Source organism: Branchiostoma belcheri, unplaced genomic scaffold, assembly GCF_001625305.1.
Source record: "Branchiostoma belcheri isolate BF01 breed outbred unplaced genomic scaffold, Haploidv18h27 scaffold38, whole genome shotgun sequence".
NCBI lineage: Eukaryota > Metazoa > Chordata > Leptocardii > Amphioxiformes > Branchiostomatidae > Branchiostoma > Branchiostoma belcheri.
In genome coordinates, this window is record NW_017803998.1 from 1,426,354 (window position 1) to 1,440,047 (window position 13,694).

Here is a 13,694-nt window from a genome sequence, read left to right on the forward strand (position 1 = left end):
TCAGAGCAGGGTGGAGGAGGGTGCGAAGCACCCAATGCGGCGGGGGGGAGGTCTGGAGGGGGGGAAGCTATTGCATTTTGTCTTTTTCCAAACACAAATGGAGGTCATTTCCTGCAACTTCAGTTCTACATTTTCTGTACAACTGCAGATGTATAAGGCAGTAGAAAGGTTCAAGATCTGTACTTAATTATCCTCATGTTCAAAAAAATTCTACCCTTAATTTTGAAAAAATTGGGCATAGGTTCCCCGGATGACCCCTAACCGGGGGCCAACGGTGCTTCCACAAGTTCAACAAGTGAAAAATACATGATACAAAATGTACATGTATTTACTACCTGGAACTTGGAGCAATTTATTCCAAAGATGTTAACTGACATTAATACATTAAAAACTAAACCAAATCCTATTTCTCAAACAAATCACATATTGACACAGCTGAACAAATAAAAATGTGATCATGTTTATAAACTCCACTCAAAAACGATTTTTGAGAGACACTCGGGTCACGGTACTAAGCGTGATAATCTCTAATATCTCATCTGATTCTCCCAATATGTAAAGGGTCTTTACAATGACAGCATCCAACCGCACGTACATAGAAACAACAATATTACACAAGAAACCAATTAATTCGGAAAATTTCTCAGTAATGTTTGAAAATTAACCTTACTAAAATGTAACTGAATTCTTATTTCAGTTGTAGCCGAAAAAATATTTTTCATGCGTTTAAAGTATCGTTTTAGCACTGTAATATGTACTTATTACATGTATCTATACATTTGGATGCTATCTTGACCTTTGACCATTGTTATTGTGAAAACAGGTCGGCCATGTTGTCTTTCTCGCCGTGAATTTTCGAGCCGTTTTTTCGAGCAAAGTTCAACCGTTTTAAACATTTTACGGCCTCAAAAACTCATATAACGAGGAAAACAAGTTGTAGTTGTTATTTTCATGCGTAACATTTCTTCTGGGGATGGATTATTTTTCCGTCGAGCTGCCGAAAACTTAGCGCCATGCCGCAACCATGCGATCGGCGCGGCCGGCCGGCGGGAGTTTTACTTTGTATCGGTGAGCTTTCGCGATGTAAACAAAGACAGTCGGAGTTGTTTACATGAAAATTTTGTTGTGAAACGCCAGCGGGGTGTCAGATTTTCTACCAATGACAACGTTTTCTTTGTGGCGTCATGGCGAGATCGACAATTCATCGTCACAGGATTGTGCCGACAATGGAATTGAATAGCGGCCCGATCCGTGCAATAAGCGCTCGATCCACGCCGCCCGGCCGAAGAAAATTGGAATGACGAGCACATTTATCGGGGATAAAATTCCCAATTTTGAAAACCGACCGCTAGCCACTCGAAATTTTTGGTCGGCCCAAAAAAGGCTAGGGTCGGGGGGTTTTTCATAGGGTCGGTCGGGTAACCGGAAACACAACATTTTTTTTCCTAGGCCCAAGAGTTTAGGAGTCAAGTACTATCTTCAGAAAGGCGTGAATGTCAGCGGTCATGCCTGTCTGTGATCAGTGGTAAATTTAGCCCGGAGATTACCAAAGGTTAACCTGTCTGCACATGTTGTACATCTACATGGTATGAATTATGTATTAGGTACCAGGGCTGTGGGCTTTAAAGTTTAAAGACATCCATTTGCAATTTTAGCGCAGCAAAGCAAAACAAAAAAAATTCTGGATGAGGAAATCTGTCTGATATTGACATTTACTGGCATTTCTTAGCACATTTTCGTCATCATTTCATACTTGAAGCGTTTCAAGTCTGAAAAAAAACAAGCTGACTACAAGCTATTAATGGGTACCACCCATAAATAGCTAGACAACCCTGGGATACAGAACAAGCAACAGTTTTCCGTCAGTGACACCAAATTTTGCCTCACAGATATCAGTATGCTATGGGATAGGATTGATTAAACTAATTACTAGATTAAAAGAACGACCAGAAAATTGAATTTGAAAAAAAAAAACAGTCTTGCTGGACTTATGCTTCTTTTCACACATTTAGAAATTTCCCCCCAAACACCAGCAGACCAAGGTTGGCTGATATTTGGGTGTATTCTGACCAGACTTACCAAATGTAGGCCAAATTCCTTTGTACTATTAATCAAATCAGCTTTGAGTTAAATTTGAACCAGATTTGACTCCCAACTAAGCCTAGACGTACCTTGAACACTGGCCAACCATATGTGCCCAGGCCTGTTACAATTCATGTCCCTGTGTCTAAAATTTTGTCTACCGTCAATACACAGCTCGAGTGATTTTTTGTAAAAGATGGTGCTCATTTTTTAAAACATGATCACAGCATATCCCTGAATTATGTTTTCTTAGCACAATATACCTGTATGTATACTGTAATTAAATACTGTCTGCATTTGATTACACTGTATATAATTGTATAGAACTTAAATAACTCACGTAACATCCCAGACTAGTTGAACACAAGTGTGTTATACTTACCGTTAAAGTAAGATTGTCGTATGATATTTCTCAGAATTATTTTATCACAAACAAATTTCTCCTTTTGAAAGAAAAATCCAGTGTTAGAACCTTTTAGTAACTTGCCTGGAGGCATAGAGACAGCTTTCTACTACCTGTCATCACCCTAAAGTTGATAATCTCTGAAAAAGGCTGAGAAAATGGTTTCTGGCAAAAACGCTTTTAGCCACTTTTTGATGGTTTATAGCAGATAGCTTAGTCAGTGTGTTTCTGTGCAATGTTACTGTATGTAATGCCATTTATTTTTGCAAGGACTCTTGAAAAGAAGGTTTTTGCTATGTTCACACAATTCTGTAATTTACAGTTGTGTGCATGTGTAATAATTAATTAATAGGCATCCAATGCAATTTAAATTTCAGGACGGCAAAAGAAAGCAAAATTCTGGATGAGGAAATCGGTCTGATACTGACATTTGCTGCCATTACTTTTTCGTACATTTTCGTCATCATTTCAAACTTCATAATATTATGCATAAAGTAGCCCTGAAACGAGTTAAAACAATATGAGATTCGTATACACACATATTTATTTGTAAGAAGTTATGACAAAAAAATATATATAAAACCATTAAAAACAGTTAAAGATTTACGGTAACGTAAGGTAACCTGTATGCAAGAAAGCTGAGCACTTAAAAATAAAGCAAAACTGTGTAACATTGTTTATTCTATGTGCAAGCAACCATACTGTAGCACTTATGTTTAAACAGTGCCTAAGTGCTGATTTGGCAAGATTTAATCCGACCAACACATTTACTAAATGGCCGCTCAAGCAAAACTGCTTATGTAAGGATTTAAGTGACAACAGCTGTGAGCAGAGCTAAGCTCTAAATTTATTATGAATAATAATCAGTTTTAACAGTCACAGAAGAGTGGTATAAAATATTTGTTTGTAAAAGCATCGTTATTTCAGTCCGTAATGATTCGAATCTTAACTTGCTTAGTTTTGGACTATCGTTTAGGAAAGATTTTTCATTAGAAATAGAATAGATGATGCTTTAATCTGATTTGAACATTTGAGACAATTTCCAGAAGCTCAAAGTAATCAATTATAAAACTGAGATGTTTCAATATTAATTAACTTAAAAATTGATTTAACTTAGCTGACTTTTGCCTGTTTCCCAAAAAATATTTTTACCATGGATACAATATAGAATCAGCGATGCTTTGTTAATTTCATAATGAACGTTTGAAACAATCTCCAAAAACTCAAACTAAGCTGAGGTGTTTTAATGTCTAATTGATTGACTTAAAAATTGATTTTGATTGGCTTAATTAATTTTTGTCTATTCCTCAGCAAATATTTTTCATCAGGGATGAACTCGGTGATACTTAAATCTCATTTTGAATATTTGAAACTGTCCCCATTTAGCTCAAGCTAAGCCAAAGTGTACTTACGTAACAAGGTGTTTAATTGGCTCTTGGGACCCTCTGTTTACACCCAAAATGCACTTCTCTCCCCGTAGCGTGCGTTGTTAGAGAAGAAGCAGCGCGAGCGGCGGTCCCAGCCTGGCATGGTCCTGGCCAGCGACGAACCGCGGGGAAGCTCGGCCAGATCACGGCGCAACCGGGACGAAACCAGACCGCTCATGTACGGACACAACAGTAAAAACACCATGTACCACGGTGAGTCTAGATCTGACTTTATTTTGATCATGATTAAAAAAAAAGTTGATACTCTTTTATTAGGCCACACATACTAGATAATTTTTCTTGTTTCTCTGATAATTCTCAGCTAAGAGGACAACACTTTTGGCGTGCCAAGATGGTCTTGAGGTTAGGGTTGTTGACTCAGAATCAGAAGGTTCTGGGTTCGAATCCCTAGCAGTATAGTAGCACCTCAGGGTTGTCTTCTTGGGAAAGGCAGTACTTAGTTATCAGATTTTGTAATAAAGCCGCACCAAATTAATTTCTTGTTTCTTGGACAATTCTTAGCAAAAACTAGCTACAGGACAACACTTTTTGGGGGCCAAAGTGGACTTGTGGTTTAAGGGCTGTTGACTCAGAATCTGAAGGTTCTGGGTTCAAATCCCTGGCAAGCCCAGGTGTTGTGTCCTCAGAAATGGGATTTAATAGTATAATTACATATTTCATCACTAAATTGAGGTGAAAATGAGTACCTACATGTAGCTTCAGCTTTGGTAAGGGACGTCCTCTTGGATGGGACGTAAAGCTGGAGGTCCCGTGTTAGAGAACAACCACACCTCCAGCTTGATAAAGATGCTATTTCACTTTATATAATTGTACATGTATATTACAATTTATTGGTCTGCAAGTTTTCTTCTGGAAGATCTGACTAATTTGATAAACTGCGGACAGAAAATCATTGTAACCTCTGCAACAGGTCAATGTTCACGCCCAGTTTATCTAAAAAAAACTAGAGGGCAATTGCCTACAAGTACCAGGTACAAAAATCAAATGGACCCAGGTCCAACTTCTTCCCTGCAAGAACAACCCCAATTTGGAACAAACTGTCACCAGCCACAGTAAACAGCAGCTCAGTAAACGTATTCAAGACCAAGTTGGCTATAGAGTGGAAGGACCACCCTGATAGATACGGATACACCTTCTCCTACTAAATGCCCAAACTGTCTACACCACGAAGACGGCCTCATTACCCAGTAAGGGTACCTAATGGCCTGGATTCAGGTGAATATTCAGATGAAATTGAAATGAGTGGGGTACCATGTTTTTTATGTTTTTTTATCAATCTTGTAAAAGAACTGAATACATTGTTATAAAAAGCATATCTGCATGACAGTCTCCTCAAAATTTTGTTTAGAATCATTCTAAGAGATTCGTGACAAAACTTCGGACATGACAAAGGAGCGGAAGTTACTTTAAAAGTCAGTTCCAAGAAAAACATTTAAGTGAATCAAAGAAAAGCTGCTCATATTTCTCCACTTCCTGCTACTTTGATGTTGGATTCCACAGAAAGACACCAGCTAATCATGTTCAAAATCTCAAATATGTTTTCATGAATAAACAAGGGACTTTCAAGACATCAAAATATAGTTGACAGTCATACTCCTTAACAGTCCTAGAAATTTTGTTTGAAATGATTTCAATGGATTCTTGACAAAAAGACTCCAGACTTAACAAAAGAACGGATGTTGCTTTAAAAGTCAGTTCAGAGAAAAACGTGTGAATCAAAGAAGAGTTGCTCGTATTTCTACGCTTTCTGCTACTTTGAAGTTGGATTCCAATTATTGTATTACCGGTGTCCTGTCTCAACTTCACAAATAAACCCTACAGCTATATATGTACGTTAATTGGATATGCCTTCATACCGCTCAAAGAAATTATCTTTCTAACTTCTTTGTACAAAATTCAGCTTCTTAAGTTAAGTTAAAAGGCAAATGTTGTTGAACTCCAAGGTAATTTTTACACACAACTTATTTACCGAGTCAGTCTATAATATGATGTTAAAATTGTACATCTTATACATGTATGTACACATAAACTCAGGCCCAAAATACTTTTTTCTGCATACGTGCATCAGACAAATTTTACCTGCACTACTCTGAATGTACATATAAACTGTGCAGTAATAAATGGAAACTGGTCATATTAATTTTTTATTATTATAAAACTTTGTAATGCCAGATTTGGTCTTGGCAAAAGAGAAGATGCTGCTTTAAAATTAAATGTCAGTTCTGAGAAAAACAGTTAGTGAATCAAAGAAGAACTGCTCATATTTCTCCGCTTCCTGCTACTTTGAAGTTGGATTCCAATTATTGTATAACTATAAAGTCTCAGCTTCGCAGAAAACCCCTACAGCTATACGTCTGGTGTATACGCTTTCATCCTGATTAAAGAAATGTCATCGTTCCATCTTCTTTGTACAAAATCTAGCTGCAGGGCAAAAGTATTTCACTGCCACTGTGAGTCGGAGGAAAGAAAACGCAATTTGCATGTAAAATGTCAAATGGCATTTGCTGGGAAGGCATACAATTTTTATATTTCAACATATGATGTACTTTTTCTTTTCTTTCTTGTGAGTCAGTCTATGGATGTCAGAATTGTGCTTTTCATTTTTACATACTGTGTGTCACTATCTCTTTGTAGTTAAAATGTACATTGCTGACAATGTTCTTTTGTGACAGTTTCAGTTTGACATCTTCAAACACTTTTATTTGCAAATGTTAATGTAATTTCATCAAAACAAAATGTGGACTTTTGGCTGAAATATTAATGTAGTAAAAAGCAATTATAATTTGTGTATTTTAGGTTTGTTGAGTGTCCATGATGTTTTAGTGATGTCATATTGCTTGGCCACTTTACAAGTCTTGTGAATGTGATATTGGTACCAGCCCGCAACAGTCATACTGTCTCATAGTTGAGTGCTGCCCCCTAGCAGACCATATGCACATTGCAGGAAGTGTCCAGCTAGCACACTGTTTTGATCTACATTTGTATAGCTGTCTGTATTTGTACAGCATATAATTACCTTCGCCAAGAAGGTTATGTTTTCAGTAGCGTTTGTCTGTGGGTGTGTGGGTGTGTTTGTGTGTGTGTGGTTTAGCAAGATAACTCGAGAAGCAGTGGATGGATTGGAATGAAACTTGGTAGGTGGGTAGGTCTTCATGAGACCTAGAAATGATTAGATTTTGGGCCCCCTTGCGGCTTTCCTAGGTACTGCAGCTGAACTTCCGGTTTTGATATCTCATGTTCTGGACATGCTAGGGTCATGAATTTTGGTTGGTAGATAGCTCTTGGGGTAGGGAAGAAGTGACATGAGTTTGGGTCCCCTGGCGCCTTGTTCTGGAACTGCAGGAGCATTTGTTGAAAAAAATTTGAAGGACGATAACTCAAGAACCGGTTGACGTATTGTCGTGATTTTTGGTATGTAGGTAGTTGAAGTGATGCTTGACATAATCAGATGGCAACTATGCAAATCAGGAGCTAATTTGCATAATTAATGAGGACATTCTATAAATATGCTTTGTTCGATAATAGAACTATGAAACACTTGTGACATCTACTTGAGAACGAGAAAAACATCTGAGGATATTGATAATGTAAATGAGGACCTAATTTGCATAATTAATGGAAATTTCTTATAATTCCATAGTTGTAACTGCTGCACCCCGAATTTCATACTTGCCACATTTGGAAGTTAAGTGAAGGTGAACATCAATAAATATAATTTATTCAAATATTGACCTGATTTGCATAATTTATGAGGAAGTGCTATAATAGCCTTTTTGTTATGAGAAGGCTGTCATTGGATGGAGAATATGATCAACTGATATAATCCATGCAAATGAGGCTCTTATTTACAAAATCAATGATTAAAATTGTATAATTCGTCACCCGCAAGGGTTAACATCATTTGGCGAAGGTATGAGATCGTGGAACTCTTGTTGTAGATTTAATAAATCATAGATGGTTTGTGGAGCAATAAACCTTTAACAGAACTTCTCTCCTTCATTTACTGATATTTTTTTATTCTTCCTTTTTTATAACCTAGTTGTCATTTTCTCTATTTGTATATTTACATGTATGTGCTGTTTTCCATGTATATTCAAAAGTACATACATGTAATTAATTCATTGTACAAAATACAATAATGTACAATAAATGTATATACAGATAGTAACAACGTGTTACTAGTAGAGTAGACATGAATAAAACTTCAAGTTGTTGAAGTAAAAAAAAACAGCTATTTTAAACTAATATTATACATGACATGTATATATACTAACATTTATACCAATAATTGCATAGTTACACTTAAAAGTTAAGCATTCGAGTTTAATACATTGTGTGCAGCTGTACAAAATGTATGTGTATTTTACATGCAATGGCCAGTGTTCATTGTTAAAGTGTTTATGAGTGTACATTGTCATCATTGTATTTTTGCTTCTACATGTATTTTTAACATTTAATTTACATGCGTTATGCTTACTTGTACATTTCTGTGCGGCCAGTCCTTTTCAAACATTTCACCAAACCCAGCTTGATAACACTTTGAATTCGTCTCACTTGCAGATCGGGACGACTCTTACGAAATGGTTGACTCCAAACAAGGTTGCGTATTGTTGTACTAAAGTTAGGGTGGTGTGGCGTGGACAATTTTTCCTCTCTGATCTTGTAGATGTAGCCTTTTTTAGGCGAACGCCTCTCTGTTTTTTCGGTTTGAATCTATAGATCTCTCTCTCTCTTTTAAAACATAATACAGGGTTTGACACGTTTGGGAAAATTCTGATATTTGCTAGTATGTGGCTTGAACCAGGGTACATCAAGTTTCGAAAAATTCAAATATAGATATTCACCACTATATGACCATTTCTACTGGCGCGAAGCATTGTTTAAACAAAAAAACATTTCAATACAGTATATTTTGTACTTCCATCCTCAATTTGTAATCAAGAAATGCTTTAAAAAAATTTTAATTAAAAAAAAATTGTTGATAAAACAGGAAACTGTAATGACCAGAGGCTAAATAATATCTTGTTCCAAAAACATCAACTTGAATTACTGGTAAATATAAAATAGTCCCACCTGGAAAACTTTTTATAATTTTTGGCCAAGCTGTGCCAGATAAAAATCATCTACATACACATACACATATTACATGTACTTTTAGACTAATGTAGACATTTTTCTTGGTGTTCTATTTTTAGGCCATAGCAAGTAAATTTTTTGGATGACATCCATGAAAGTACAGATTTCAGTCATCTAAAAAATAATCAACAAGAAATTTCACTTCCATCAGTGAGTGAGTGTGAGTGATCTGGCAAAGGTTCCTATAAAATTTGCTCATTTTTTTTGGGGGGGGGGGGGTGTACATGTTGATGTCATCCAAAAATTTTACTTATTGCCCTTATAGTCATTGTTCCTTTATTCTATTATCATTTGTAAATGTTGCCATATACATGTACTCATGGGTAGTGCTGCATACTGGTTCACTGGACTTGGATCCGGACTTGTAAGAATGTGTAGGTTCAATTCCAAAAAAACCTAAAAGTCAAGAACCGAGTCCGGACTTATTACCATAAAAGACTTTCACATACCCCTTTTCTTTCCATCATCATCATCATCATTCATCCTCCGTAGAGGTGGAGCATACAAAGTTAGCTCGCCACAACTGTCTGTTTTCTTTCCAAAACACCAAAAACCTTCCATAGATTGCAAAATCTTTGCTGCAAAATGAAGAAAACATTGTATCGGGCACCGTCAAGTACCGGCCTCCATGTTATGTGGCCAAAGTTTCACCCAGACAACATTGCAAGGTTGCCAACATGCAATTTTGTATATGCCATGGGTTTAGGTCTGGACTTACAAGACCGGAACTGAACCTAAACCTCTGGACTTGAATCCAGACCTGAACCTAAATGTGGGTTTAGGTATGCAGCACTACTCATGGGCTTCTTTCATTATCACTGAATCTTTTTCTTCATCAGTGAATCTGAACTGAAGAGTGTCTCATTCTCTCATTTGTTTTGCTTTGCTCAGTGTGTTACATAATATTTTGCCTTTTTGCATGGTTTGTAGCTTTGGTAGAAATCGTGTTATACTTGTACATAGTACTGTCTTTATTCAAATAAGTTTGTTTTATTTTATGTTACAGTAGCTTAGAAAATTATGGAATCCAATCCCAAACTACATGTACGAAGAATTTTTATGCCAAATACAATGTACCAAAGATTATTGGAAGGCCCTAGCCCTGAAGATATACAAAACCATGTCTGGACAAAATTGTATAATCATGGCCAAAACAGTTAGTAGTAATACTTAAAGTTACTGGATATGATTTGGGAAACAGTCATATGTTTTGTCAGCGACACAGGAAAAATCTCAGAAAAGCAGGTTTATTAGCACGAAATATTGATTTATATGCAAATAAGTCTTCAAATCATATCCAGTTGCTTGTGTAACTGTTTTTTCGGCGTATCTTATAGCTGAATGTAACCTTCACCGACGTTGTATAAGCATGGCTCACATAAGAGCTGTTTGCAAGTATCCATCTTGAATGTTGACCTTGTGCATGCACAATTTAAACCTTGAACCAGCTTATTGGCCTGGCCTTGGGTTGCTATGCTCCACCTGTGTTTCTCCTTATATAGTCGTGTGTTGGTGTGTTTTTCCAGGAATTGACGGGCCGGCTTCGTACATGTTGAACAACGAGGGGAGCTCGACCAACGTGCAGGTCCTGCGCGTGGGGTCAAGTCTGGACGTGGATGACCTGGAGGAACCGTCTAGAATACAGCAGCGCTCCAACACCACTGAAACAGGTACGCACACATCCATCTGTATTTCAGCACGTCGGCAGAACGCACTGATCATACGCGAAACCGGAATTTTTCACATTTTTTGTTGGACGTTAATTTTTGCATAAGAATTTTGCCTGTTGCAGACGATATCTTTGATTCCCCACATAACATTTCAAAACTAAAGACAGTCACAGGACGTCAACCCTATATCAAATATGACCCTATATCTAAGTGCTATGCACAGTACATTACGGGTTTCACACAGGCGCAATACGTTCTGCCGACGTACTATGTATTTGTATAGGTCTGGGTATAGAAGTGCCCTGTACAGGCACGCGGCGCGGCGGCAGCTGGCTATGCTACCATAGTGAACAACCTGTTACACCCAACCATTGCATCAGGGCTCTAGCCAGCTCAAAATTCTTTTCCGTCAGCCCAGGTCATGATTGAACTTGGGGGGAGATTGCTTTAACAGTCTAGAGGGGTCTGGGGGCAAATTGTGTATTTTCAAGTCTTAACAGTACAAAAGCAGTTTCCCACATTTCAAGAGACAAAGCATGGGGTTGAGAGAGATTGTTGGTGGTCCCTTGGAATGTTCAAATAGTTTTACCCAAGATTGTTGCCAATTTTGTCCATCAAGGTTGACGGACTGGTGTAAAAGTTTTTCTGTCACATGTCACAAAGTTCCTGCAGTTGACAGTAAAATTGGTGCTGGCTAGAGCATTGCTTTGCACATCTAAATAACTGTTTAAATAGTTTAAGGGAAAAAAATATTTTCTAACACCCAAGTCCTTGGTTGATAAATCTGGTATACATTAAAGGTTTGACTATTTCTTGTTCTTTTCTGGCATCGGCAGATATTATAATTACATGTAGTTGGTTATTAACAATGGTGTGTTTTGTTTTACTGGTTTTACTGTATATCAATGGCCAGGTGGTCCTTATGCAGATGTGGTACATTGTAACTAGTAAAGGTTTGACTATCAATGGGCAGGTGGTCCTTAGAACAGAATACATTTTGTACATGTATGTGCGTCACCGCAGCCATTTTTCTAAGCCCTTTACACCCTCATACACTTATACATCTACATGTACGCATTTCCTGTTAGCAACAGACAAGCCATGACAGCCTTGTTACACACTCAGATCTAAAGGGAATCAAAGAGCCAATTATTTGGCCCAGGTGCTGCTTTGAAGAATCATTCCAGCTGCTTTTAGCCTGTGTTACACAATCTGTCGCTGTCATGGGGCCGTTTGAGAATACTCGAGAGCCTCTTACTCGAGAAAACCGTTCCAAAATTTCCCAGAACTAAGCTCATCAGGGAAGCACTTTTCTGGTAATTGTTTTTGTTGGACAGACTTGGTAATATTGATTTTTACATCATTCCCTCATGTTCAGTTAAAAAACACTGACTGAGTGAATGTACAGTAGCTATCACATATTGTCATCCATACAAATTATAACCAGAAAAAATATTTACTGTGATCATATACCTTATTCTCTGAATGTTAACTTAGAGGTTTTGCTTGTAGAATGTCAGAGTATGTTAAATTGCTTTCCTGTTTCCACATGCTAGGCACATAGGGGATACTGACAGGAAGTTAGGTCAAAGGTCCCAGAAAGGCCCTAGAAAATGATATCTCATTTCTTGTCTTCAGTTTTTTGCTATATGCATGTCTTTACAGTTACCTCATGGGAGCCAAGTGGGGAAATGCATATTAGACCTCAGATTCAATGAAAACATCACAATAATGGATCAGAATAAGAATTCACAACTCACAAAATATTTCATAATGTCTTGAGATATTCAATTTGTTGTTTGTTGTTGTTGTGAAAATCAAATTTGTATCCAATTGCAAGTGTATTGTATGATCATTATGCTTTTGAATTGCGATTCATAAAATTCTTGTATCATTTTTCTGCAACTATTTGCCTTGATTCATAAAGGCATCATTTCAGATAACTTCACTGTTACACATTTTTTGTTATCATCAGATTCATGCAATTTCATCAGATTTTACTTTGTGTTGTGTGTAATGAATAATACACACTGTATAGAATTATGATATGAAAATGAATGTGTAGATTTTGGATTAGAAGTACAATTAGACATATATTAGAGAATTATGATACTATTGCAAATCATTATTGCACATAATTGATATTTAGTGCATTTAATCCTGATTTTTACGGTCGAGCTAGCTCTTAGATAATACTCAATCTTCCTAATGTTCAAGTCAGTGCAAACAAGGCCTGACAGCGTTAATAGATAGACAGACAGGAATAATGACCCCCGACCGTGCAGCCTGTGTGTAATTGGCAGTGTTTTATAGCGTATGGGTGGTGCGTAGGTGAGACGGACACGGACTACCAAACACGACGTACGCCAACGTGCGTCAATGACCGCTTAGATAAGAGCCCTTTCCTTTCTTGTACATGAGGATTGACGCATTGTACATGTACTCGTGGCGTATGCGGCTTTGAGTTGGTTGTTGTGAAAACGTTTTGCCACTACAATTTGAATGACTGATGCTCAGATTTTGAAAAATGTAGATTCTAAACTGAAATGTCATCCCTGCAAAGAAGGACAAAATTATACACAGTTTCAAGGAATAAAAGACATACATTGTACGTATGTAGAGATGCTACTACATACTACATACTTGTTTTAAGAAGTGAATACATCAGTCAAATTCAAGTTTTCCTCTGCTCATAGCACTATATTAAAATTTTTTAATGATGGCTTCTCCGAAATTTTTACTTAACCTCCAGCCTGCTAAGGTAGCCGTTTGGCACTGAATTTGAATTGGTCATGGGGTGATGCAGTAAGGAGAAGGTTAAAAATGTATCAGAACCATGGAAAGAAATTACAGAAGTCTTGTTTTTTGAAGTGAAAACATCAGTCAAATTCAAGTTTTCTTCACAGCACTGTAATTTAATGCTGGCCTCTCCGAAATTTTCACTTAACATTCAGC

General features: G+C 37.2%; 1 protein-coding gene across 2 annotated transcripts in view; it reads left to right on the top strand.

Annotated features, from left to right (window-relative positions):
- LOC109476528 (tubby protein homolog) overlaps window positions 1-13,694 on the top strand; it is a 53,684-nt gene that overhangs the window by 10,187 nt on the left and 29,803 nt on the right. Inside the window, exons 4-6 of one of the 2 annotated variants that reach the window (XM_019777509.1) lie at window positions 3,966-4,125; window positions 8,494-8,532; window positions 10,596-10,739. In XM_019777509.1, coding sequence (XP_019633068.1) covers window positions 4,014-4,125; window positions 8,494-8,532; window positions 10,596-10,739 — 295 coding nt within the window. In that variant the 5' untranslated portion in view covers window positions 3,966-4,013. The remainder of the gene's footprint in view (window positions 1-3,965; window positions 4,126-8,493; window positions 8,533-10,595; window positions 10,740-13,694) is intronic. The other variant, XM_019777510.1, reaches the window with a different exon arrangement.